Raw genomic sequence first — 26949 nt, 5'->3', positions numbered from 1 at the left:
AGGCAGAAATCGATGTTTTTCTGGAACTCTCTTGCTTTTTCCATGATCCAGCGGATGTTGGCAATTTGATCTCTGGTTCCTCTGCCTTTTCTAAAAGCAGCTTGAATATCAGGGAGTTCACAGTTCACGTATTGCTGAAGCCTGGCTTGGAGAATTTTGAGCATTACTTTACTAGCATGTGAGATGAATGCAATTGTGCAGCAGTTTGAGCATTCTTTGGCATTGCCTTTCTTTGGAATTGGAATGAAAACTCACCTTTTCCAGTCCTGTGGCCACTGCTGAGTTTTCCAAAAACTCTGGAACATTACACCACTATTTTCCCAAACTATCTCACTTTCTCAAAAACCAAGACATAGTACTTGCTCACATTTTTCTTTCAGCTCTAGTTAAATTCTCAGATCTCAATTTCATCCTAACATGGTCACCCTTTACAGTTCAGTATTACAGAGGACTGCTCCACTTCTCAAATTTTGTACTTCACTTTGTCGTCATCCACAACCTCTTTCCCTACTGTCGGCCACTGATAATTGTGGCTAACAACCTTATGCCAAGCAGCTGGAGTTTCAAACTGAAAGTGACGGGGAGCTTCCAAGCTTTGAAGCAGAAGTGATGCGACCTATAATGATACAGCATTACTCCTTCCACTGAACTTAGCTGTGCTCTTTACTCCAAAACTTAGCTGAGCTCTTTACTCATTCACTTCTATATCCTATGCAGTAAAATGTGACTTGTACCTATGAAGAGGCTATTAGCAACTCTTAATTGACTACAGTAGTAAGTAAAGGAGGGACGGGGGAATCACAGGAAGAAAATGGCTCAATGTAAGAGTCCTAAAGACAGCAATTTTGAAAATCTGAGGTTGATGAAAAAAATTCAGTTGTCCTCTATGAGATTAACAAAACCAATAAGTTGCCATTTCTTGAGGACTGTTATTCTGAACTGTCTTTCTCAATCTTTGATATTAAATTTGCAGTAGGGGATAATTTTCTTTCTAAGACTTGCATTTGTTTCCTTCCTTCCTAAGGTGAGCATATACTAATTTTACAATGTAAAAAATAAGAGCTAGATAAGGAAAAATAAATGATTCACCAGGTTAGAGAGATATACTTTTATCATCTTCAGAATTTACAGTTTTTCTTCAACATCTCACTATGAAAAATTCATACACACTAAGAAGTTGAAATTTACAGTGAACAAGGATAAATTCAGCACCCACATCTTTGGAATTTTTCACACCTAACTCATTACACATGCCTCACAGGTGTGCCTGCAGTGTGCTGAACATGGCCACTGGTTGATTTCATTAGTTTGGTCAGATTACACAAGCGTCTAATACAACCACATGACAAATCAGTAATTCAATTAACTGGTAAGTGTTCACAAAATAGTGGGCACACAAAGCATTTGCAGAGTAATTTCAGAAGCTGTTATGCTCTGGGTATCCTTGCAGGCCTCTGAAGAAACTGGATTTTGGAATTATTCCAAAGCCTCATTCAGACCCAAGTATGAAACACTGAAAACGACCCAGCTGTCAAGGAAGCAAAACAGCTATAAACCAATGAGACTGATGTTCTGGGTTATTTCCCAAAGTTTTCTGTGCTGACCTCACCGAGAGTCTGCAAGTGCCCCATGTCGTCCTGCTCCAGCCACCATTCACATGCCATTTTGTTTCACAGGAAAAGCCTTGAGACAACGGTATGTAAGGATGGAATATATGACAGAACTGCTATCAGAAACCAGAAACAAGGGAGAGTTAGTAAATACATGGTGAAGCAACATGACTGACTATGTGAAAAAACCGACAACCTTCTTTTAATTTTCATGAGTGTATTTTTCCTTTGGATGAAAACAAAAAAATTGCCACAACACATAAAGGTTAACTTAATATATTTTTATTTTAATATTTATATCAACAATATATTTTATATTTGCACCAACATAAAAATAGGTATATTCTTTATGCTTATAGTTTTCACATGACAATAAAAGCTAAAACATTTATAAATTAAATTAAAACAAAACCAATAAAGCACAAATTAACCACCTTAATTCATTTAACATAACAAATGATGCTGCTTTGTTCAAATAATAACATTTTGCCCAAATAAAATAAACCATAAGTATTTGGTTTATTAGCAAAGCTGCAGTTTCAAATCCCATTCTATTTCTAAATAACAATACTTGTTCACGTATGTATCTTGTTCAACTGTTATTGATAAATTCAAGCCTTTTCCTCCCTCTTCCAAGATAATCAGAACAAAATATTAATTACATCGGTCAAAAGTCAGTCCTGAAATGCCCATTTTAAAAGATGTGAATTGAAAGACTGAAAAGATCAACAACTGCCTTCACTGGAATGGGCATTAATCATGAGAACTTGGAGCAAAAACCATCTTTACGAGTTAACTTGCTATGATACTTATTACTAATGAGCGGAAGAAACACTATCTGGGAGCCTCAGCACAAAGGACCGACTATCAGGCTACAGCTCTGAATAAGTATTCAACCTCTTCATGTCATGTCAGATCAGGTCTAAGGTGTACAACAGCTTCACACCATCCTTCCCCTCATTCTCCTGTAATCTGTGTTCTGAAGCTTCAACAATTTTACTTGTTTTCAAATCAGATTTTAATTTTGAATATTTAACGCTATTGTTGATGTGCATTTCACTCTCCTCATGTTTGCTAAGAATATGTGATAAATGCTGCCAATCTCTGCACCCATTCTCATTCTTCAGTTGATTTTTTCCCTCCCCAAAGAGTTTGCAATACAGACAAAAGACAGAATCTTTTGAGGTTGAATACAGTAACCAGGATCTAGTGGTTTTCTCACCATTTGCAAGAATTCTTGTATAGTAAGTTTCTGAAAACTTCCTCCCTGTACTGTCTTTTGGGAAGTTAAAATTTCTTACTTGAGGTGGGTCATTTTCAACTAGAGTGTCCCTCTGTTTAATACTCAAAATTCGGGGCCATGTACCTGGATCTGCAGAAAGCACAGCTGGAATAACGGAGTCTTCTGATGGTTTCTCTCCCAGTTGCTCTTGAAGTTTATCAGCTATGTCTGACATGGAAGGAGGTAAATTCATGTTCTGTTGGACCACTGACGTGTCTAGGCTACATTCTGCTGAAACCTGTAGTTCTGAAGTCTTTTCCTTTTTTTCTGGTATTTCTTCTATTTTTTCTGGAAGTATGGTCAATGATCCATATAATTCTCTTTCATTTTCTTCTCCAACAGCATTCCTTTTTCTGTTTTCTGATGCTAATACTTTTTTTAAGTTTGTTTCCATCATCTGAGGAAAAATAGATTATAATTATAATTTTTCCTTATTTCCTTTTTTCATTATTAACAATGAAAAAAGTTAATGTATATACAAATGCCCAATAAGCATATGAAAAAGATGCTTATCATTAGTCATCAAAGAAATACAATTCAATACCACTACAAATCACTTCATACCCACCAGGATGCCTACAATAAAAGGAATGATAATAACAAGTCTTAGCAGAGATGTAGAAAAACCAGAACCTTCCTAAGGCACTGGTGGCAATGTAAAATGGAAAATAATGGCAATTCCTCAAAATTAACAGTCACTCTATAAGACACCCTATGTCATCCTATGGTGACATATATGGTCACCATAGTGACCCTATACCATTTTCGAAGAGTGGCAATTCAAAAATGAAAATACATGTCCACATAAAGACTTGTACAAAATGATCACAGCAGCATTACTCACAAGAGCCAAGAAAATAGAAATAACAATGTGGTATTATCCATACAATGAAATATTATTTGGCAATAAGATTAGGTGTGGTAAAGATATATGCTATAACTTGGGTGAACCTTGAAAACAGTGTATGTGAAATTCAGTCACAAGGTACCATATAGTGTATGATTTCATCTAATAAAAATTAAAATTAGCTATTCTGGGGTCAATAAAATAAAAATGTACACACACACACACACAAGCCAAAATAAGAAATGTATGCACTGTGATGGGCATCTGCTAGCTGTAGTATTTTAGTACAGGGTACTAAAATACCTGACCATGGTCAACAATGGAGCTCAGGAACCAAGAGCACTGCTCTGAGGCAGTCCTGCATGCAAAGGCAGCACCGAGGCAGAGCTGGAGTGACATGATGTGCTGTGTACCCTGGAAGACCGCCCTGACTGCACCCTGGTCTCCAGTGCTCAGGGAAACCAGGGAAGAGAGACAGCCAGGAGGCTGTGGGGCCAACTGTGGCAAGCAGGGACGGTGGTCAGGTCTAGGACTACGGTGGTGGACACAGGGCAGAGCCAGGAGTTGGTTAGGAAGTAGAATCCAGGTTAGTTGGGAAATGAGTGGCCCTGGGGGCTAAGACAGAGGAGTAAGGAATAACCCAAAGTTTCTGCTTGGACACCTGACTGGATGGAGGGTTATATACTGACTTGGTAAACAAAGAAGGAAAGCAGGCTTGGAGTGTCAGTTGTGGACAGAGTTCCAAATATTTGTGGAACATTCAAATGGAAATTAGACAGACATACTGGTGTGAAACTGAACAAATATATATTCCAGATATATTCTGGAAGTCATCAAAATACATATTAGCTGAAACTATGGGACTGGTAAGATGATACCAAAAGAGCATATTTAAGAAGAGACAGAATGCCAAGGACTATTGCTAATGTTATTTTTTTACACAACCAAACTCAAGCCTTGGTCTTATTTCTGAGTGTCTTGGTAATGGATAGGTAGTCAAGTTGTCACAATTCCCCACACATCTAAGACTCATCTTCCTGGGGATCATTAAATTGAATCCAATGTAGATCATCAGGAAACTCAAGGCTTACGTATAATTAAACGTTGGCATCAGAGCCAACGTAGCATATACATATACATATTTTCTTGCAGGATCTTAGTTCCTCACATTACCTAAGGTATTATACATGAGATATAATAACTTCAGTATCTTTAACACTATTTCAAAGGTTTTATTTAATTGAAAGTTAATAAACATTTAGTAAAGAGAACCAACTAGTTACATCTGACTAATTAAAAGAAATAACTCAATTAATTAAAACATCCCTTTTCCCAGAAGTTAAGTACTTTGAACATTTTTAGATGTTTCTTTTCCATGTTTATTTCCAAGTATCACAATAACATGTTTGTATCACTATTTACTGATTTTTTCCTCCCACTTTTAGGCGTCGCTATGGACTTCTCATGAGGAGGATGCAAGTTCAGTTCTCTCTGCCACTGTGCTTACCACACACAGTCACCCTCCAGCTGCCTTCTCATCCTTTTTCAACTTTGGCACCAATGATATATTGGCCAAGTCATTCTTTGCTGTGAGGGCCTGTCTGGCCCATTGCAGGTCTGTCTGCATCTTTAGCCCCCACTCACTGATGCCAAGCTCTTAGCTGCTGCATGTGGGATCTAGTTCCCTGACCAGGAATTGAACCTATGTTCCCTGCATTGGAAGGCAGAATCTTAACCACAGGATCACCAAGAAAGCCCTCCCACACAAAATTAACTTGAGATGGATCACAGATATAAAATCTAAACCTAAAAAGAAGACAAGATAGGTAAATATCTTCATAACCTTGGTAGGCAAAGACACCGTAAACAAGTTTTTAATCAGAAAAGCAAACAGTAAATTGGACTTTATCAAAATGTAAAACTTGGACTTTTCAAAAACATTGAGAAAAGACAAAAACACTGTCCAGTAGAAAAATCTTCCAAATACATTTATTTTACAAAAGAAATGTATCCTGAATATATAAAGAATTTCTAACAGAAAAGACAACCCAATTTAAAAAAGTGAACTAAAAAAAAAAGTGAGCTAAGACTTGGACACTTTACAAAAGAAGATAATCACGTAATAAAAAAAGGAACAGCAATTATCAGGAAATTAAAACCACAATGAGATAATCATTTCATATCTACTGGAATAGATTAAATCAAACACACAACATCAAATATTGTTGAGACTATGGAGTAATTGGAACTAGTGGGGATACAAAACGGTACAGGAGAAAATTACTCCTTGTAATGTCTGCAAAACGTCAAGTCTTAACGCAAGCTTACTCAGATCAATCAATTTCAATACTCATTTGAGAGTAATATTGAATGAAAGACTGACAAAGGAACTAAATGAGATTCTAAGAAAAATCTGCTTAATGTAAGCTAACAGGCCAGTTACTACAAGCTTGATCATTTAAAACTCATTAAAAGAGAATTACCTGTTTATACTCATTAGCACAATTTTGGCAGCAAAATCGCATCTGTTGACCTTCAACGACCAGGACATTGTTCCCAGCTCCTTTGCCGGGCAGGTACTCGCCACACTGCTCACAGCAATTCATCACTAGACCATTGGCCAGCCTGTACTTGTTAAAGCACTGGTTACTGCACAGCTTGTGTGTTACATTGTTAACGCTGACTTCATGCCGAATCTAGAAGAAAAACCAATTTATTAAATAAATCAACCAGATTTGCATCATACCTAATATATCTATTTTTTTCCAACAAATAATCTCCAGTAATTTCTCAGTAGAAGAAATATTCAGGCAAAAGACATTAAAAAGCACATTATACTACTCTTTCATTTTTATCTTTGATTTCTTATAAAAAGGAAAAATAAGGTTTATAGAATAAAAAGCAATAAAATAAGAGATATTTAATAACAGAAAATGAATTAGATAGGTTTTGATATGACTTAATTAAAAACAAATGGATAGGGAATTTGTAGATATTATAAACTTCACTGCCCTAGAAAACAGGGGTGGGGGTGTGGCCAGTGGGCACCAGTATCACCCACTTTCAGGATAGTGTCTGTAAGGACCTAAGTTCTTGCTCTGCTCAGCTCTGTGGTAGCTGAGATAAAATCCTGTCCAGGATTTGCATGGCTCCCTGGTAACCCAGACCAAACTCAGCCAAGTGAGCACTCCCTGGATGCCTGGGAAGACAGCAGTGCCACCTAGGAAATGTGGGATGACCTACATGCTTCTACTTCATTTATTCTTTGTGTTCTTCTAGGAATGGTTGTTTCCTTCATGTCCTAAACCTACATTCTCATTTAGTGTGGCTAATAAGAACAAAATCCACCATGAAACCACTGCTTTCTTTATGACTGCATTCAATTTCACGTAAGCAGATGTTTACTCCCCATTCTATAGGAAGGGGACGTTTGTTAGGAGACAACTCTAACATATGCCTATTCTTCCCTTCAACTTCACTGAGGGAATTCAGGACACATCTATTAGGTAGATAGCAGAACATATAATAGTACCTAAAAGTTAAAATTATTCTCGTTAATCTAGATAGTAATTTAAATAAAAGTCCAGACCTCTGTTAGTTTATTACAGATTGTACATCTTGATTTGTTCAGAACTCTTTTTCGAAGATTCTGGCTGTCTTCATAGGGAGACAAACAAGATGTACTACAACATTTTGGGGAGGGTTCACTTGACTCCCCTTGAGGAACAAGAGTAGCTTTTTTGGTAGGTGCATCTCTGAAACACAAAGGACAGACAATTAAGAACATTTCTTTTTGGTCATGCTACCTGGCTTTCAGGATATCAGTTCCCTCAGCGCCCCGACCAGGGACTGAAGCCAGGCCACAGAAGTCGCCAGGGAACTCCCCAGAATACTGCATTTTAATAGAAGTCAAATATATGAATAACAACTGACATTTTTCATTTTCTCATGATTTAATCCTAGGAATCAACTATAATTTTTCGATCCAGAAAAATCTACATTTTGGTTTCACTGCTAAGAGTTCCTAAATAATATGGGAAGAGATTCAGAAATAAAAATATTTCGTTGAGACTCATGGTGGCTAAGACTATGTGCTCCCAATGCAGGGGGCCTGGGTTCGATTCCTGGTCAGGGAACTAGATCTCATATGCCACAGCTAAAGATCTCTCATGCCAGAATGAAGACTGAAGATCCCAAGTACTGCAGCTTAAGACCCAGCACAGCCAAACAAATAAATAACCATAAATTAACTAAAGCAATTTTTGTCGTCACAGGTTATGACCTTTAGAACCTTGTCACAGGTTATGACTTCTAGAAGCATACAAAAAGGGGACAAGCAACCAGATAGAAACAAGACAGAGGGTGGGGGAAATGGTGAGGCAAAGGCAGTGGAAAAGAGAGGGTCCGTTTATTTCTATACCTAAACTTCATTTCCCTGCCAAGAGTAAGTACAGTACAAATGACCCAGAGCTCTGATGTCCGCTAAGATAATTCAAGTTCTGTAAAGCTGAAGAAACCTGTGCATCCAGTCTACCCATCGATCTCTGCAACTCTGTAAGGACATTCAGAACACACATTCATACTACCAGTGTCCAATCATGTGGAGGCATGTTGAAGGGTACAGCTTACTTTTTACATGTCACATTGCGTTTCTTTGGAGTACGCTTATGAGAGAAGGAAGAAAGGCAGGTGGTAGAACAGAAGAGGTGAGCTGATCCTTTTCGCTGATAAGCTGTCTGTCCCTTCTGTAAAGGTTTTTTGCAGTTTGCACAAGTGATTTTAGCTGCTTTAGTGGGTTGCTGTTGGGCAGAAGACTGGAAAATCTGTTTAGGAAGCGAGGCCACTGGTGATAAAGAATCCACCCCTGGCTGTTTCTGATTACGGGGAAAGGATGCTGACTGGGAGATCCAAGAATCTTAAAAATAAAACACACAAGAAAGTCACGAAACAGTTAAAAACTCACATCAGAAAAATACTTTTTCATTTTGCACAAGTTTAAGAGAGTATTAAGGCAGGCTTGTTTTACAACCCAGCAGAACAATCTGCTTCATATTCTAAGTGAATAAAGCTCTACTGTGCCAGCAACGGAAATGGTGGTCCTGGAATAGTACACTGAGTAGCCAGCATCTCTAAATAAGACCCTCTGCACTACAAATTTTGCAAGTAATTTAAACTGAGCCTTGGTTTTCTCAGCTACAAATTGCAATAACACCCAACCTATCAGTGTTATGAAATCTAAATGAGAGGGAATTCCCTAACGGCCCATTGGTTAAGACTTGATGCTTTAGGTGCCAAGGGCCTAGGTTCAATCCCTGGTTGGGCAACTAACATCCCACAAGCCACACAGCAGGAAAAAAATAAAACACCGAATGAGACAATTCATATACTAAAACATCAGTTTTGTACACAGTACATTTCCTAAGGCACTTTTTCTCTTCTAAGAAAGTATTAATACATTATAAAGAAATGTACAAATATAGACTAAAATCTAGTATGCTGCTGCTGCTGCTAAGTCACTGCAGTCATGTCCAACTCTGTGCGACTCCATAGACGTCAGCCCACTAGGCTCTGTCGTCCCTGGGATTCTCCAGGCAAGAACAATGGATTGGGTTGCCATTTCCTTCTCCAATGCATGAAAGTGAAGTCACCCAGTCGTGTCCGATTCTTCAGGACCCCATGGACTATAGCATACCAGGCTCCTCTGTCCATGGGGTTTTCCAGGCAAGAGTACTGGAGTGGGATGCCATTTCCTTCTCCAAAAATCTAGTATATGATACCCATTTTGATTAACAGCTTCCCCCTAACATTATGAAAAATTTAAAGCATATAGAGAACCTTAAAGAATTTTACTGTGAACACCCACGTCCACCATGTAGATGCTATACTATTTTATTGGTTTTATCACACCTTTCTATTTATTCATCCCTCTAAATAATCTATCTTGTTATGTAGTTCCAGTAACTTGTAGATATTAGTACACTTCCCTCCATAATACTTCAAAATGCATGTAATTTAGACATAGCATTTTAAAGCAACTGTCTACAGTTACCGTAGACTTATTTCCAGGCATCAGTGAGGTGGTATGGGCAGGAGACTCAGCTCTCCTACCTTTACACAGGCACTCTGCTGTTTGCCTCAAAATGGTACAGGTTATGTATGGGTTACAGTGCCTTAACATGCATACATTCATTTGGCAATCTTGTTTACACAGAGATTCCAAACTAGTAGGTCAAGTGAGGGGCCTGAGATCTGCATTTCTAATTCACTCCAGGGTAATGATCAAACTTTGAGAGAAAGCCCAAGAGTGAGATGAGAAAAATGGCCCAAGAGTACTGAATTATTTTGTAATCGCTCTTCAAAAACAGCTTTTGTCATTAGCAAAAGGCCTATGTCCCCTTTACTTATTACAGCTCCAAACAACTTTCAGAATACTAGCAATATTAAAAACTCTATCTTCACTTCTAAATTCCCATGTGCTGCTTCTAATTTTGTCCTTTTTGACATTTTATCGAAATAGGCAAAAACAAAACAGAACCAAAAAAGTAACCAAAGAAATTCTTTCACTCCACAGGAAGATATGCTGGCAAACATGAAGTTTATTCCAACAGATTTTTAGATTTCTTTTTGGCTGTAAAACACATCTTATAGGATCTTATTTCCCTGACCAGGGATTGAACCTGGGCCCTCATTCGAAGTCTTAACTACTGGGCTGCCAGAGACTTCCCCTGATAAAGGTTTTTATTACCAAGTGCCCGTAAGTTTATTGCTTCAACTGCCTACTTTTGAACTATTTCTTTAGAAAACAAAAATTACATGTTATCTATAAAATACAGGATGTGTTCTGGGATCAACTTCTCTGTAGATAATGTGGATAACAAAGCAGATTTAATAAAAGAAATAAATTCAAAGCACTGCAAGATTTCCCATTACCATCACTATGAAAGAAAAATTGGGCTTCTTATTTTTAGCCATGCCAGGTGGCTTGTGGGATTCTAGTTCCTTGACCAGGGACCAAACCCATACCCTCAGTGTGAAAGCATGGAGTCCCAACCACAGAACCGCAAGGGGATTCTTTGGGCTTGTGAATTTGTATACTCACCCAGACTTAAAGGGGACATAGTTATACATAATTATGAAATTTTTTTTCACTTTAGCTTCGACACATTCATAAATAAAGCAAATGTCTTCTTTGTTCATACTGCAACCATTTAATTTATCCTAATTTCCAAGTTTATTTTAGTATCATTTATCTTTGTCTGCACTGGGATTCTGTTGTTGTGCATGGGCTTCTCATTGCAGTGACTTCTTTTGTTGCTGAGCAAGGCTCTAGGGCCCAAGGGCTTCAGCAGTTGTAGGTCACTGGATCTACAACACAGGCTCAGGAGTCATGGCCCACGGGCAGCCCCGTGACATATGGGATCTTCCAAACCAGGGACTGAACTCATGTCCCCTGCCCTGGCAGGTGGATTCTTAACCATTGGACCGCCAGGGAAGTCCCTCAAAGTTTCTTCTTCCATCAAATTCCTATTTTATTTATTAGTGTCTCCAGGTTAAAGAAAAGAAGTCTCAATCACATTTTTCCATGCTTTGTTCCCAGAGTAAATTTTAAGAGAAGGGGCCCAGGAGATTAATGCAAACCCCTCCTTACACACAAGGAAAACAAAGACTTAGAAGGCAGAGGTGGTCTGTCCAAGACCAGTACATGCCAGACACATTCGAGTTTTAGGTATTCTTTCTTCCCACATCCAAACTCTACTTCCTAAAGAATAACATCTTAGTATTATCTTAAGTATTGGTCTGAGTGAAGTTACTTTAGTGTCTCAGTGGGGTTTTTTTGTTGTTAAAGAGCAACACATGAAGCTTGAATATCTTAAGTGCAGAGCTCAAAAAAGAATCCACCTGCCAATGCAAGTGCCACAGGAGATGCAGGTCCAATCCCTGGGTCAGGAAGATCCCTTAGAGAAGGGAATAGCAACCCACTCCAGTATTCTCACTAGAGAATCCACTGGACAGAGGAGCCTGCCAGGCTACAGTCCATGGGGTCAGAGAGTCAGCCATGACTGAGCATGGACACACCTATACTTTTATGACCATCACCCAGATAAACACACAGAAAGGTCCTCATGTCTTTTCAACTCAATCACTTCCCTTCTTTCCCATAATCCATACCTGTTCTGACGTCAGAGTAGTTGTCTTATTTTGAAATTCACATATGTAATCATGTAATCTGTACCCTGAGTTTCACACACACTGAATATAGCTGTTCATCTGTTCCCTCTGTTGAGTATTCCATTATGTGGTTGATGCTATTTATCATTCTATTTCTGATGGACATTTGGACTGCTTCCAATATTTTGGGCTGAGGGGATACAAGTGTTTACTGGATAGGGGGACCTGATAAGCAAGATCTTGATTGACACTTCACTGTGTATGACACAGAGTGGGCAGGACACAGGAGCGATGTTTGCTACTCAGGGGAGGAAGCTACAATGTACAGGGGGAGGACTGTCTTCCAATTTTTGACCACGATTTCTGTACATGTCTTTTAATGGTTTCCTGGGTATTTATCCTGGGTATTTTTCCTGAGTATTTGTAAAGATTCTCGAATTCAAAGGTTAATATTTTTTCTCCATTTTAGAAAATCTTCAGTTACACCTCTTCTGCCTCATTTCTTCCTTCCTCTTCCTGGGATATTAATTACATGTCCTTTTCATCAAGTATCCTAAGTCTCTTACATTCTTTTCTGCATTTCCCCCTTTCTGGTTCTGACTCAGTCTGGATAATATTCTGATAAACATTCTAGTTCATTCACACTCTCTTGAGCTGTTCCTACAGGTAATCTACAGTTAAAATGTAGACTGATAATTCTATTATCACACCCCTTATGGACTCACTTCTAGTATGTTGTGTTGTTAGATGGCCTGCCTTCTCATATCCCTGAATACCATTTCTATATGAATAACTGGGGAAAACACTGAGACTCTGGATTATGTTCACATTCCCAATCCACAGGTCAATGGTTTTTCTTGTTGTTTGTTTTGAAACCAGTCCTTCCTTGCAGGCCCCATGAGTCTGCTAAAAGTCCCCCTTAACTCAGTGGCCGTTTCTGGAATTGACCAAACTCGCATTACAGAAGAGCAACCCCAAGAAGATAGCATCATCTCAGATATGACAAACCTCATTTTTCCAGTGTATTTGTAGCTCTGTAATGCTTCTGACATTTTATACATTTTGTCTCCCCAGCCCCCCCCCCCCATTATTCTCTGTAGGAGGAACAGGAGTTACCTATCAATTGTTAGTTTAAAATCTATTATCATCAGAAGCAGAACTTCCTAGAATCAGTATCCAGGCCAGAAATGCTTATAATCCAACAAAGATACAACACAGATGCCAAGAACAATTTCCAAGTGTTCTCTTGAAATAAAGATCTTTTTACATAAAGATACATGATGACCAAAGAACTTTCAGTGTAATACAGTATACACTAAAGGTTAATGAAAAAATTAAATAATACAAAGTCCATTCTAATGGACACAGTCCTATTTTTATAAGCTGTTAAACAAGTTTTATCTGTAATTTATAAAATTCATTACTTTTACCAAAGCTGACAGCAGGCAAAAACAAAATTTGGGGTTAACACTAAAATTAGCTTTCAAGATGCTATATTCCATTTTAACAAAGAAAAAAGCAGCAACAAGGCATTCCTTTTGAAAAGTGACTCCACCTTTCAGAAAACTTGACATATCTTCATCATCACTCTTTACCTGACAACTTGGAAGACACTCTTTTAAGAATTCTGGACCAAGTGGTATTATTTAAAAGGATATAGTCTGTAACTTCTGTCCCCCAAAGTAGAACTTCAGAGAACCCAGGAACACTGTAAATTCATTCAAACTTCATAGATAACAGAAAGGAACTGCCTCAGCATACACAAAATAGTTCAAATGTAGCTAAGAACTTCTTCATATATATGAATGAATACCAAGTGAGTCCTTTAATGCTTGTTTTTGTTGTATTTTAAAATCATTGATATTTCATGTCATGAGAAAATATCATAGTAATATACAGTTTTGAATTAAGGAGATAAAAGGATGACAAGAACAAAAATACATCTAAGTAATCTAAACAACTTTTGCTAGCCTCAATTATGTCCACTATTTGAGTGGAGTGACAGTATCACATCTAACCACAGTATGCTCCTTTATAGTTAGGTATCAAATTTATGTGCTATGCTTTTAAATTGAAAAGCATGTTATTGATCCACTTCACCATTAAATATACAACTTCAATTTACTTCAAAAAGTGAAAAATGGGGATTTCCCTGTTAGTCCAGTGGTTAAGACTCCAAGTTCACGATGCAGGGGGCTTGGGTTCGATCCCTGGTCAGGGAACTAGATCCCACATACCACAACTAAAACGCAACACAGCCAAATAAATAAAGATTAAAAAAAAAAAAGAAAGTGAAAACTGGGTCAAGGCTGAAGCATCAAAGATATACATGGCAAGGTTTCTGATTTTAACTTCACTTAAGAGCTTATATATACATAAGATTGAATTCATGCTTCCACAAATATACACCTAAAATTTAGGAAATAATTACAAAACAAGAAATAAGTGAAAGAAACAAATCAATTATATTAGAAATAAAATTTTTTAAACGAGTGAACAGATCCAAAAGAATGATTTTTCAATGAACATTATTTCAAGTCTTCAACATCTTCAACTGTTAAGCTTAACACATCATTCTTCACAGATATCACAAGTGCTTTATATTATTTCTCATGTTTCACTCAATCAATAAAAGATGTACATGGTAATAAATAGATGACAAACATGAATGAACAAATTTATATTTTGCAAATCTATTTTTAAAAGTTCAATGATATATAAATTAGGGCTTTCTTGATAGCTCAGTTGGTAAAGAATCCGCCTGCAATGCAGGAGACCCTGGTTCAATTCCTGGGTCCAAAAGATCCCCTGGAGAAGACAGACTACTCACTCCAGGATTCTGGGGCTTCGCTTGTGGCTCAGCTGGTGAAGAATCCACCTGCAATGCAGGAGACCTGGATTCGATCCCTGGGTTGGGATGATCCCCTGGAGAAGGGAAAGGCTACCCACTTCAGTACTCTAGCCTGGAGAATTCCATGGACTGTATAGTCCACGGGATTGCAAAAAGTCAGACACAAATGAGCAACTTTCACTTCACTTCAAAGCATTCTTGGCTAAAAAATTCCATGGACAAAGGAGCCTGGTGGGCTACACAGTCCATGGGTTCGCAAAGAGTCGGACATGACTGAGCTACTAAGCAAGCGAGCATGATATATAAATTAAGGAAGTTATCACCTTTAAATGGTCAGTTTAGCAAACATTAAACAGTATTCCTACTCCTGAGGACAGTTTACAACATGGAAAAAAGCCCAAAATTTTTTTATGAGGGCCATTTTGCATTTACCATAAAAAGCTTTAAAAAACTGTCATCTGACTTAGCTGTTTCACCTACAGAAACCTCTCACTAGAAAATAAGTGTGATAAACGTAAAGATTTGACATGTCAACCAATATACTACTGATGAAATTCAGTCAAATGCTTCCCGCCAGGTCAAGAACAAGACAAGGGAGTCCAGTGGTTAGGACTTGGTACTTTCACTGCTGAAAGTTGGGGTTCAATTCCTGGTTGGGGAACTAAGATCTCACAAGCCCCACAATGCTGCCAAAAAAAAGCAGACAGCAAGACTTTATACTTTGATCACTCCTATTCAACATTACATAAGAAATAAAAGAGGATGTGACAGGCTGAACTATTTTCATAATAAAACAGATTTTTTGTCTTTTTCACTATGCTGGCATTTGCACTAATGGTGCAGAAGCAATGATGAGTAAAACTGCTCACAGTGGAACCCAACTGTACTAGAAAAGCTGTCCTCACTATCAGGCACATTTACTTCTGCTGTTCTTCTTCCAACACCGACAGGTCAACACGATTCTGATACTGAACATATGGAGTAAGCACCAGCCCTGCTTAAAGACACATCCACAAGACTGCCCTCCCTTCACATGCCACCTGGATGCCTGGCCAACTGGCTGCAAATCCAGGAGCTTCCTAAGGCCACTTCAGGTTTGATAATTTGCTAGAATGACTCAGAGAACTCAGGAAAGCTTTATACTTATCATCAATATTATTTAAAGGATACAAATCAGGACCTGCCAAATGAAGAGACATACAAGCTGAGGAGAGGGAGGATCCCAATGCAGAGCTTCTGCCCATTCTCTGTCAATCAGGTAGTGTCACCCACCGAGCACGGATGAATTCACCAACCAGGAGGCTACACTGATCTCAGTGTCGAGAGTTTGTACTGGGTTTCATCACCATGTGGAGATGAATGATGGGATTATTTGCTGCAGGTGATCAGACCATCTCAGCCTCTTTCTCCTCCATGGAGGCTGTGCTGGCTCAAAGGCCCAAATACTTGAATCACATGCCTGGTCTTGCGACCTTCCCTTAGCCTTTTTTTTTCCCCCTTAGCCTTAATCTTCATGAATTGGTTAATCTCAAGGATTCAGCCTCTCTCCCAAGAAACATGGACAAAGACCAGTGAAATTATTTATTATACAAAAGAAGTCCTTGTTGAAAAACTAAAACTTAGTATGAATTTTACTAAATTTCAGCCTCTGATTACATTTTAATACTCTGTATGATGAACGAGGAAGCTGTATGATGAACAGGGAAGCATCCAGAAGCCACTTCCTTTTCATAACAAAGTACAATAAGACACAGTGGAAAAGCACTTGCAAAACTTGCACTGCAGGCTGAACTAGCCTTGAAAGAATGACAAACTGGTTACATTTTCTTAAATTAAGCTTTTCGTTTAAAAAAAATAACTATTTGTTGCCAATGAGAAAATTTGATGTTTTGAGTGAAAATCAGAATCTCTGAAAACTTGCATCTAACACTGCTAGCTTTTTAAGGCGTCAACATTTAGAAGACCTAGGTACAGTGAATCAACACTTACAAATAATGAAAGCACAATGTTACCAATTCATTCAAAGGTAAAATTCATCCGAAGATTAATGAATTTTAGTGTAATAATGTATGAAAAGTTCATTATACAGTTTCAGATTCCACACTGTAAGAATTTTTAAGAAACAACCACTTATCAAGTTTTGGAGATACGTCAAAAGGAAAAGAAAATATCCATAGTTAACTAAAAAGACTACTAAAATATAGCTCCATTCTACAATCATGTATGCATGCGAGGCCAGATTTTCTCCTTATACTGCAAACAAAAGAAGACAACGCAACACATTCTATGTAGAAATCAATCAGAGGAGCTAAATATACTGTCCTCAACTAAGGCAGAATAACTTCACTAAATTTCTTTGAAAGTAGTTATCTTTCATTAAAAATGTCACATAATACATAATTATTAGGTACTTTTCAAATTTAAGTTTTAATTTCTAATATGATAACAGATAAAAACAGAAACAAAAAACTCTGGGTTCCTCAATCATTTCAAAGAGTGAAGCTGAGTTCAAAAGTTTGAGAACTGTCCTTTAGAAATAATAAATAATGTAAACAAAGACATTTAGTGTGTGGAGTTTCAACAGTAAAAAAACGACAAAACATAAATGCCTAAAGAGTAGAGGAATAAATACCTCAGACAACACAATATTTTATTGACACTGAAAATTCTATTTTTAAAATAACGCAACATACTTAAAACTTACATTAAAAGTCAAAAGAACACAAAACTATATATAATATGCTCTAAATTCTACTTTTAAAACCACGGAGGCAAAAAGACTGATAGCAAACAAACTAAAATTTTAACAGCTGTCAGTCATTTCTACTTAGTGGGTTGGTAACAGATACTAGTTTCTTATTTCTAACTATGATATCTTTCAAATGTTCTGTAATGTTCTCATAATCAAAGAAAAAGATTAATCTTAAAAAATTTTAAAGAAAAAAATATACTAGCATTCCATTAAACAATAAGTGATTCGGTTCTTAGCCCTAGTTACTTTATAGTTCTTTTCTAAAATTCTAAGTTGATAGATGGCCAAAAGCAAACATAAACAAAAACCAAAGAACAAACAAAAAAACAAAGGGCACATTAAGTCACGAAAACGCTGAAAAAAAGATTTGCTAAATTTTAAATAACTTTCATTATATTTTACCAGAACACAAATGGCCACAGAAGCGTATTTAAAATATAGATCTCTAATTTAAAGAAAGTTTTCCAAATTTAAAATGAAGAAACTAATAAAGTGCTAATTTAAAACAAAAATCAGAGACAAACAGTCCAAGAGTAAACATTTGAAATGTAAAAATTGAAAAATCAAGTTATGTAATTACAAATTAAATAAAATTTAATTCTTATGTAATATTACTTTAATCTTTTAGTTCACTACCCATCGTTTTATTCTAAGAATTTTACATTAAAGATGGTAAACAAAGATAGAGGTAAGAATTATGGGAGTTTTCAGTTAAAACTTAAAATACGAAACACTTGGGTAAACTGCAGTTTTACTAAGTAAAAAAATTCTATCTTAATATGAAAGTTAACAAAAAACACTTCACATATAGAATAAATAAACTGGATATAGGTACTAAAAGCCAAAAGCTTACAAATTTAGGGTGAAAGGAAAGTATTTAGTATCACTCACTGCTTACCAGGACTATGATGAGTTGTAAATCCTCCATTCTGAAATTCACCTCCTGCCACATTCATTCTACCAGGATTAAAAGGTCCTACTGCAGTCTTGGTCTGTGAAGTTAAAGACGGGGTGTATGTTTGCATATTAACACCAAAATTACTTGACTGAAGTCCTTTAGCGACATCTCCCAAGTTGGAATTCTATAGTGATGTTATATTTGTAATCATTAAGTTCATATCTCGCCCATCATTCAGAGCTTAAAACCTGCTTCTAAAGTTGTAACATTAGTAATATGAATTTCACAGTCGATTCTGTAGTGATAACACCATTACCCATTCCTGCATTTACCTTACTTCTTGAAAGACTGGAAGTGGAGAAATCCAAATCTTTGGTTCTGTTTTTAGTTCCAGGAAATTCCCATTCAATAAAACTGGAAGAAACTGTCTTTTCCCTTCCATTTGTTTCCATGTCCTCTTCATCATCAATAACAATTGTCTCACTTATATTTCCCTTCTGAGAAGCCAAATATCTTGAGGAAGGAAGAATTACAGAATAATGTCCTTGAAGCTTTTTACTTCTTGATGCAGGAAATACAAAATGTCTTTGATCAGCTATTACTGGAGCACAACTTGAAGGAGGTTGTATAGATTCAATAAACACAACATCATCATCATCACCATTATCACCTTCCACCAATGAGTTTCTAGATCTATTAACTAACGGACTAACTGGGTCACCAAATGAGTCTCCTACATCCATGAGACTAGCTGCCATGGCTTTACTCCCTAATAAGACAGGAGTCTGTTCAGTCAAGTCTAATCTTCCTGCTGAACATTCACCCATGCCAAAGAACCTGTAACAGAGAGAAAAGAAAAAAAAGTTCGAGTAAATTATGATTATTACATTTTATTGCAATTAAATAGCATAAGTGAAATTTTAAATTCTTTTCTGTGATTTTATCTATTAGTAAGTTCTTCACTGAAATAGAAAATAGTACAAAATAATTCCATCAATTACCAATAACCCAGGGTCCAAATACAACTAGTATACCAGATATACCTTTATCTACTAAAATTATTATATTGTCCAAACCGTGTTTCCCTAGTGTGTTTTCTCACTGTTTTTCAAATTCTCTGCTTCCAACATAACTGTGTAATTAAATCATTCTGAAACTTTTTTGTCATTGTCCACAAATTGCCAGATACTATATTATAGGTTTATGTAAAATTCTAAAAAAACCCATGAGGTACATAGGTTAATTCATTTTATAGATCAGGAAACATATGGGTAAGCCCAAATAGCATTGCCACTCAGGGCTCTAATTTTAGGCCCCAAATTCTTAGCCTTGGTTTTATTTAACAAAGACTTCTGTGTACCTACATGCACTAGAGAACAACAAAAGAAAGGATCCAGATCCAAATAACTGGAAGAATTTGGAGAAGTGAAAGATCAATGAAGCAAAGCTCTCAAAGCAGATGAGACAAGAGGAGGATGAGGATATGCACAGCCCAGGTGGTAATGAAGCTAATCATGAATAAGAAATCACCTTTATCTCAAAAGCAAGAGGGAAAGGTTAAGTGTATGGCTGTCCCTCAGTACCCACAGGGGGTTTGGTCCCAGGATATCCACAGAGGCTTAAGTTCTACAGTTGGCCCTCCGTATCTGAAGTTCCACATTCACAGATTCAACCAACCCTGGATCCTGCAATACTACAGTATCTACTGGAAAAAATCTATGTATTAAGTGGATCTGGGCAGTTCAAACCCACGTTGTCCAAGGGTTTGTCCAATTATAACTGGAGCGTATAAAAGTATGTAGAAACAATAGATGGAAAGCTGAGCTAAGTTTACAAACACTGGCTTCAATTTTCTTAGAAGTTCAAGACAGTGAAAGAGGTGGGATCTGTAGGGGTACTGAATAATTAGGAGAACTCATACAGCAGTCATCATTCTATTTTAAACATTTCATATTGAAATATGGTAAGTAACATTCTATTCTAAAATTTTCCCAACTAATTTTAAGTGATAGTACTTAAAGTCATACAATAGATAATGTTTATTCTTAATGGGTGCTATATCATTAAATATAGTAATTCAGTAAATGCTTGAATAAGTGAGGCAGGAACTATTCTTTGTCTCATTTTACTCATCAGGAAACTAAGTCTCAGAAGACAGTAAATAATCTGCCTGGCCTGCCCAAGTCTCCACTGCTGGAAAGGGTGGAATCAGGAGTCAAACCCAAGAAATCTGACTCTATAATCTATTTCATAGACACCACATCATATGCAATTATTGTATACAATTTCTTAAGTCCTTGTTTTAAGATGAAACAAAATTAACAATCACGTAACTCTACTTCAAAGATAAATAACAAATCTAAGGAACCAGTTAAAAAGGTTATAAAGCAAATACGAAAATTAGGATCATAGTTAACACATATCCAATAAGCTTATAATGTGATTGATTTTCAAAGGAAAGAGGCAATAACTCGCCTAAACTAAATCATGAAATTTAAGAACTGTTATTTACACACACACAAATTCTTGTTAGTTCTTTCTGTATTGAATAAATCTAAAACGGAAAAGAACAATTTCTGGGAAAGAGCAATAGCTAACTCCATGGTGCCCTCTGGTGGCTGTTAGGTTCTATCTTGATCTTCCCAAAGAACATAATAGAAAGGGGATTCTTTATGCTCAGCTAATTCCAGTCATCTATTTCTGAAAAAAAAAAAAAAAGATTAAGTATTTACCTATTTTCAAATTTCAGATTGTAAAAAAGTTAAAACCTAACCCTAACCACTATTAAAAGTCACTGTTTATATACTTTAACTATCATTTTCTTAATTCTGTAAACATAAGCCTACAAAAAAGTTTTAAATATTTCTATATTATCCAAAAAGAGAAAAGTTAAAAGTTTAGCTAAGGCACTAAGCACATTACCTCACTTAATTGAGTTTTACTTTTCTTAACTGTAAACTGTTGTTCATACTATAAATGGGGATTAAAAAAAGGACTCTGAGGTTTTTATTGTGATAACTGGACATACAAGTCCCTGGTCTCTGCCTGGACCATATTAAAGAGTACAAAAATGATAAATCTCTCTCTACTGAGAAGGTATTCAGGCAAATACTTTGGCTTCACCCTAAGATTTCAACAAGTGTCTAATTAATCTTAAATATTTTTGTCTTCCTATGGTATCTTTTTTTAAAAAATCTTTATTGAATTTGTTACAATGCTGCTTCTGTTTCATGCTTTGGTTTTCTGGCCAAGAAGTATGCGGGATCTCAGCTCCCTAATCAGGAACTGAACCTTCACCCCCTACATTGGAAGGCGAAGTCCTAATCCCTGGACCACCAGGGAAGTTCCCTTCCTGTGGTATCTTATTCATCTACAACTATTTAATTTTCATCTTGATACAATGAAAATTAATATAAAATTAAAGGAAAATCCACACAGAGAAGTGTGGAATCTAATGGGAGTTCCCTGGTCGCTCAGTGGTTAGGATTCCAGGTTTTCACTGCTGTGGCCCAGGGCTCAATCCCTGGTCAGGAAGGTAAGCTCCCACAAGCCTCACAGTGCAGCCAAGAGAAAAAAAAAAATTGGGACTAGAATTTCAGCCTAACTAAAAAGTTAGGCTGAAACCCAAGCAAGACTCTTATATGCAAATTATCTCTAGGTTGTAGGTAATAACCTTGCAAGTTAAGAAGGTATTTCATTATCAATAAAGATGAGAGTTAACACTGAAACAAAGACACAAATTAGGGTCCTTTGCCCTATTGTGTTTACTTTTATTCTAGTTTTTATTTCCCAAAGATTGCTACAGTTATCTTTCCAAAAGATTACACTAAAATATATATAACATAAAATACTATTTTAATCATTTTTAAGTAGGCAGTTCAGTGTTATAGTTGTTTAAATATGCCTTTTTAAAACTGCAAAAATGTCTGCTGCATTAAGTTATAATTCAGTATCATTAATTTCCTGACATCACCTTCAATTAAAAAAAGTTGAATAATTTACTAGCCAGTTAATATTCAATTATGTTTATGCACAATTTGGTAGAACTTACATATTAAAATGACAAAAAACAGTAGCTAACATAGAAATGGTGAGTTATTAATTTGACAAGATTAGCACATGATGATAAAGGTAAACAAACCTGCTCACAAGCCTTCAAATATTAAAATCACCAAGAAAGTATTTTCAAATATTTAATCACTGCTCCAAAGGTTCATTTTTGGCTACCTATAGGCACATCTATATTTTCAAGGCTCTATGAAACATAAAGGATGCATGCTATAAAAATTTGCTGATCACTTAAATTCTAGAACACATTCTATGGCATCTCTGAACTTATTCTGTAACAGATCTTTTGTAATACAAAAATATTTGTATATTTACATAAAAATAACATCAATTTCAAAGTTAGCTTCCTGTTAGTATATACTACAAGGATTCCCACTAAAAATCAAAAACTAAATAAAGGTGTATGATGATTCTCAAGGTTTTATTCACAAATGTACAGAGCTAGGAAAAGGAAGAATTAAATGAACAATCACAACAAACAGCAGAACTACTTAAGTACCGAATAGGCACTTAAGAGATGGTAGACTGATCACACAAAACTAACTTCAATCCCTTCTAAAATCCCCATAAATGACAGTGAAGTTCCTACTCACAAGAAAAGGAAAAACTAAAGAAACAAAAGCAAAAACTTTGATAAGCAGGTGGATGAGTAGTTAACCAACTCTGCCTGAGACAGCCTACCTCTAAAACAGTGAAGGAAAAAACTGAGAAACTTCGGACATAAGCAGCGGAATCATCAAAAGGCTCAAAGCCTGTAACTCCTGATATCACTGGAATAGGGAGCAGACAGCTAAGACAAGGAGGATGTGAAATTCCAGGTCCCTTCCCTTTCTCCACGTTGATGATCACAGGTCTTCCCCCTTTCTGGCTCAAGTTCTAGACTTCTCTTCTTTGGAGAGGATAGAACAAACGATCTTTGTTTCAGGTATACCAGGCACTGGTGAATGCTTCAATATCATGTATTTGAAATGCTCCCTTTCCCGGCTGATTTCCAGTGAGCTGGCATCCAGACTTCAATCTTCCAAGCAGCAGACTCTTCCCCAGAAAACTTCTTTCTCAGAAACACTTCTTTCTGTGGAACTAGGAACCCCCCAAAATGAAAGACCTAAAGATAATGACTTCAGAGGTTCTCCATCAATTGGCCTAAAAAGATTCATCCTACAGTGAAGCTCCAAGTTGAAACATTCCACTCATTTTTCTAATCTATTTTCTATTTCTCAATTCTTAACCACGAGTAGACCAACCAAGGATTATAAAATATCTGAAGAAATCCTCTAATAAGAAAAATAGTCCTGACATATATATACTATTGATACTGTGCATAAAATAGATACCTGAGAACCTACTGTACAGTTCAGGGAACTCTACTCAATGCTCTGCGGTGACCTAAATGTAAAGGAAATACAAAAAAGAGGGGATATATGTATATATACAGGTATAGCTGATTCACTTTGCTGTACAGCAGAAACACAATGCTGTAAATATAACACAACTATACTCCAATAAAAAATAATGTAAAAGAAAAAGTTGTTAAAAGAAAAAAAGGAGAAAGAAAAGTGCAGGAAAAAGAAAATCGAAATCCACACAACAATCAGAACTCTAGCCCGACACATGACAAGCAAAAGACCATAAAAAACTGACAAAAATGGAAAACTCAGGAAAAGGACTGAAAGATAAAGCTGAGGAAATATCAGAAGACAAAAAACACAAGAACTGTAGCTACCGTTAACAATGTGTGTGTGTGTTTCACATAACTTATGGGCTAGGCACTTTACAATCTTCATAGCAATTGGGAACACAGACACAATTTACTCACGTATAAAATGTGGATAAAAAAGTGTATTTAACTGAATAAGATGTGCATTTATAAAGGTTCAGTTATTGACTCTTATTTAGTTTGCACTTGCTAAAGTAATAAGACAGCAGAGATATAAACCAGATATGAAATCTGGCTGGCACTAAACCTAGTCCTTCCCACACTGTGCTCACCTATGCTAAGAACCTGCTTGCTGTTGAGAAAAGTGGCTTTTCTAAGTGGTAATAACTGAGTCAGCGATTTGTTATCCTTCCAGTCTGTTAGTCTCCACTAGTTCCCTTTTCCTAATAAAGTCCCTCATAGCTCTAGAACCCTGTCCACATTCCTTCATCTCATACAACTACCACATAATCTGAAATATCATTTCAGGTATCCTATGAAAATCACCCAGTCAAAACAATATTCATTCCTTAAAGCTGTCTAACTAATGAAGTGTGCCATGAAGCCTATCAGAGTAAGTGCACAGTCAAGTCTGGCAAGAAGCAACAACAGCAGAGGGAAGGCAGGAATATTACTATGAGAAACAGCAATATTCACCAAGTTTCTTTTTGATGACTGGTGAAAAACTGACCAGCTGGAAGGACAAAATAGGCAGGATCTAAGACTGTACAGAATCCCAGATAATAAATGTAGAATCAGAGATTTTTTAAAAAAATCATTTTGAGACACTTTGCAAAATTACTGATTCAGGAAAGGATTGGTGTTAAAGCCATTAACGCAACAGCTGACAGGGAACTGGGCATTTTATTGTACCAAAATGAAGAGCACTTAGCTTACTTTTTAGTAACTAGAAAAAAAAACACATCAACTTCATAATGGAGACTGTCACTACCAATTTAGTAATTCAGTGGTCAATCTTAGAATCGCGACTAGGGTAAGAACTAGATTCTCTCTTCAAAAAAAAAAAAAAAGTTTCCTGATGTGATGCTTGCCTGAGTTTTATCAGGATACAGAAAACACAAATCTTCTTCAAATATAAGACAAACACACACACAAAGTATTGTGTCCATCAATCTTAGAATAACGATAAGATTCAATCAGTCTAGCTAATTCAACAGTACGGAAAAAAATTATTTCTAACCATTAGAATGCAAAAAAAAATGTTAAAAAGAAAGCATTAAAAATGGAACATCTTAGAACTCTAGGAGAATACCAGTGGTGTAAACATCAGCACGCACTCACCATGCTTTCCCAGGGACTTCCCTGGCTTGGCTCAGGGGACAAGGTCCACTCCAGAAACTAGCTCTCTGCCTTCAAGGTAAGAGAAAGGTAAGTTCCACAGAAGCACACTCTAGTACTGCGCTAGCTGTATTCCACAAACACGCGGGGTAAACTTACTCACCGTGCACGCTTTCCTCCTTAATTACTATCACCGAACTATCACCAGACTTTTCTGTAGGTGATTCCTGGCCCTAGAACGAAGGATGAAAACGGACTTCGTTATAGCCAAGGTGGACGCAGCACCAACTCACCAGAGAGGAAGCAAAGGGACAAGTCAAGAAGCCTCAGCGCTCCTCCACACAGACACCGCCCACCCCACGGCGGCCGAGGCGCCAGGTACACAAACACCAAGGCCCCGCCACCACCACTCGCCCGCACAGTCCCTGCGAGCCAAAGGCGGGAGGCGGAGGGCGAGCGCGGCCTCGAGACACCTATCCCCGATTCGGCCCGCTCGCCGCCGCCGTCCCTCAGGAACTCACTCGCCCGCAGCTCGCGTCGCCGCGGGGCGGAAACCCCCGTGTTGGCCCGGAGCCCGAGACCTGCCCGCTCCGCGTCCGCCATTAGAAACTCGCCCATATAAGCCGTGAGAAGACACCGCGCCGGGGTCTGGGCGGCCGAGGAGGGGACCTGGTGCGGGGGGGCCGTGTCCTCACTCTCAAACTTGCGGACCCCGGGTCGCTGCCGGGAGACTGCGAGTGCGGCCACGAGCGCCCAAGCAGGCGCCCCCTCCCCCACCCCGCGACCCCCGAAGCCCGCCGGCGGCCGCCTCACTCCGCCCTCGCGGCCGCGCCCGCACTCAAGCCTGCCAATGCGCCTGGGACATCAGCGGAGGCGCCGGCAGCCTGAGGCCCCGAAGCGGCAGCGGCGACGGCGGCCGCGCCGCGGGGCGCTTGTCCCGGGTCGGTGGGAGGCTTCGGAGGCCGACCTCACCCATCTCCGCCTCCCGGCGCCTCCGCCTCCAGAGGCTGCGCCGCTCCCGGCCACCCCCACTGTCGGCGGCCCTGAGCTGGAGACACGGCGGGGACAAGCCTCACCCGGTTTTGGCTGCGGCTCCGCGGAACGAACCTCTCCGCCCCCAGCCCATCACCCACCTCTTCGGCAACAAGCGCAACTCCACTCGGTCGAGTCCCAGCTTTAGCGCTAGTGAGGAGGCGGAGGCGGCGGCCGCGGCGGCGCGGCCCGACCCGGCAGGTCCCTCCCCCTGCGCCCTCACTGGCGGCCGGGGAGGGCGGGCTGGGCGCCAAGGGCACGCCCATTGGCTGTGTCCGCCTTCCTTCAGGACCCCCCCCTTGAGGGGGTGGTCCGATGCCCCGTCCGTCAGCCGTAAGCCACACCCCCGCGCCTCCATTGCACTCCCCGCCTTTTCCGCACGGATCCCAGACCGGCGTGTCGCCGTGTAGACAGCAGAGTTTGTTGCTACCTGCAGTGGTCGAGC

General features: G+C 38.3%; 1 protein-coding gene across 20 annotated transcripts; it reads right to left on the bottom strand.

Annotated features, from left to right (window-relative positions):
- Positions 1–1870: 1870 nt before the first annotated feature.
- Positions 1871–26744, bottom strand: LOC138446626 (zinc finger MYM-type protein 5). 20 transcript variants are annotated; one of them, XM_069601746.1, is made up of 10 exons: positions 26606–26710; positions 25636–25705; positions 25476–25540; positions 23812–23863; positions 18742–19246; positions 18410–18503; positions 8369–8654; positions 7329–7494; positions 6223–6435; positions 1871–3289 (listed from the first exon to the last, which is right to left on the bottom strand). In XM_069601746.1, the coding sequence occupies exons 5-10, from the start codon at positions 19234–19236 to the stop codon at positions 2522–2524; spliced, it is 2022 nt and encodes a 673-aa protein (XP_069457847.1). In that variant the 5' UTR covers positions 19237–19246; positions 23812–23863; positions 25476–25540; positions 25636–25705; positions 26606–26710; the 3' UTR covers positions 1871–2521. The 20 variants fall into 20 exon arrangements, 18 of the variants coding, with proteins under 18 accessions (XP_069457847.1, XP_069457844.1, XP_069457849.1 ...); XM_069601743.1 differs by having other exon boundaries at positions 25476–25544; positions 26606–26703; XM_069601748.1 differs by having other exon boundaries at positions 25476–25544; positions 26549–26665.
- Positions 26745–26949: the final 205 nt, after the last annotated feature.

Source organism: Ovis canadensis, chromosome 10 (assembly GCF_042477335.2).
Source record: "Ovis canadensis isolate MfBH-ARS-UI-01 breed Bighorn chromosome 10, ARS-UI_OviCan_v2, whole genome shotgun sequence".
NCBI classification, from domain to species: domain Eukaryota; kingdom Metazoa; phylum Chordata; class Mammalia; order Artiodactyla; family Bovidae; genus Ovis; species Ovis canadensis.
This window is presented reverse-complemented; position numbering and strand designations above follow the sequence as displayed.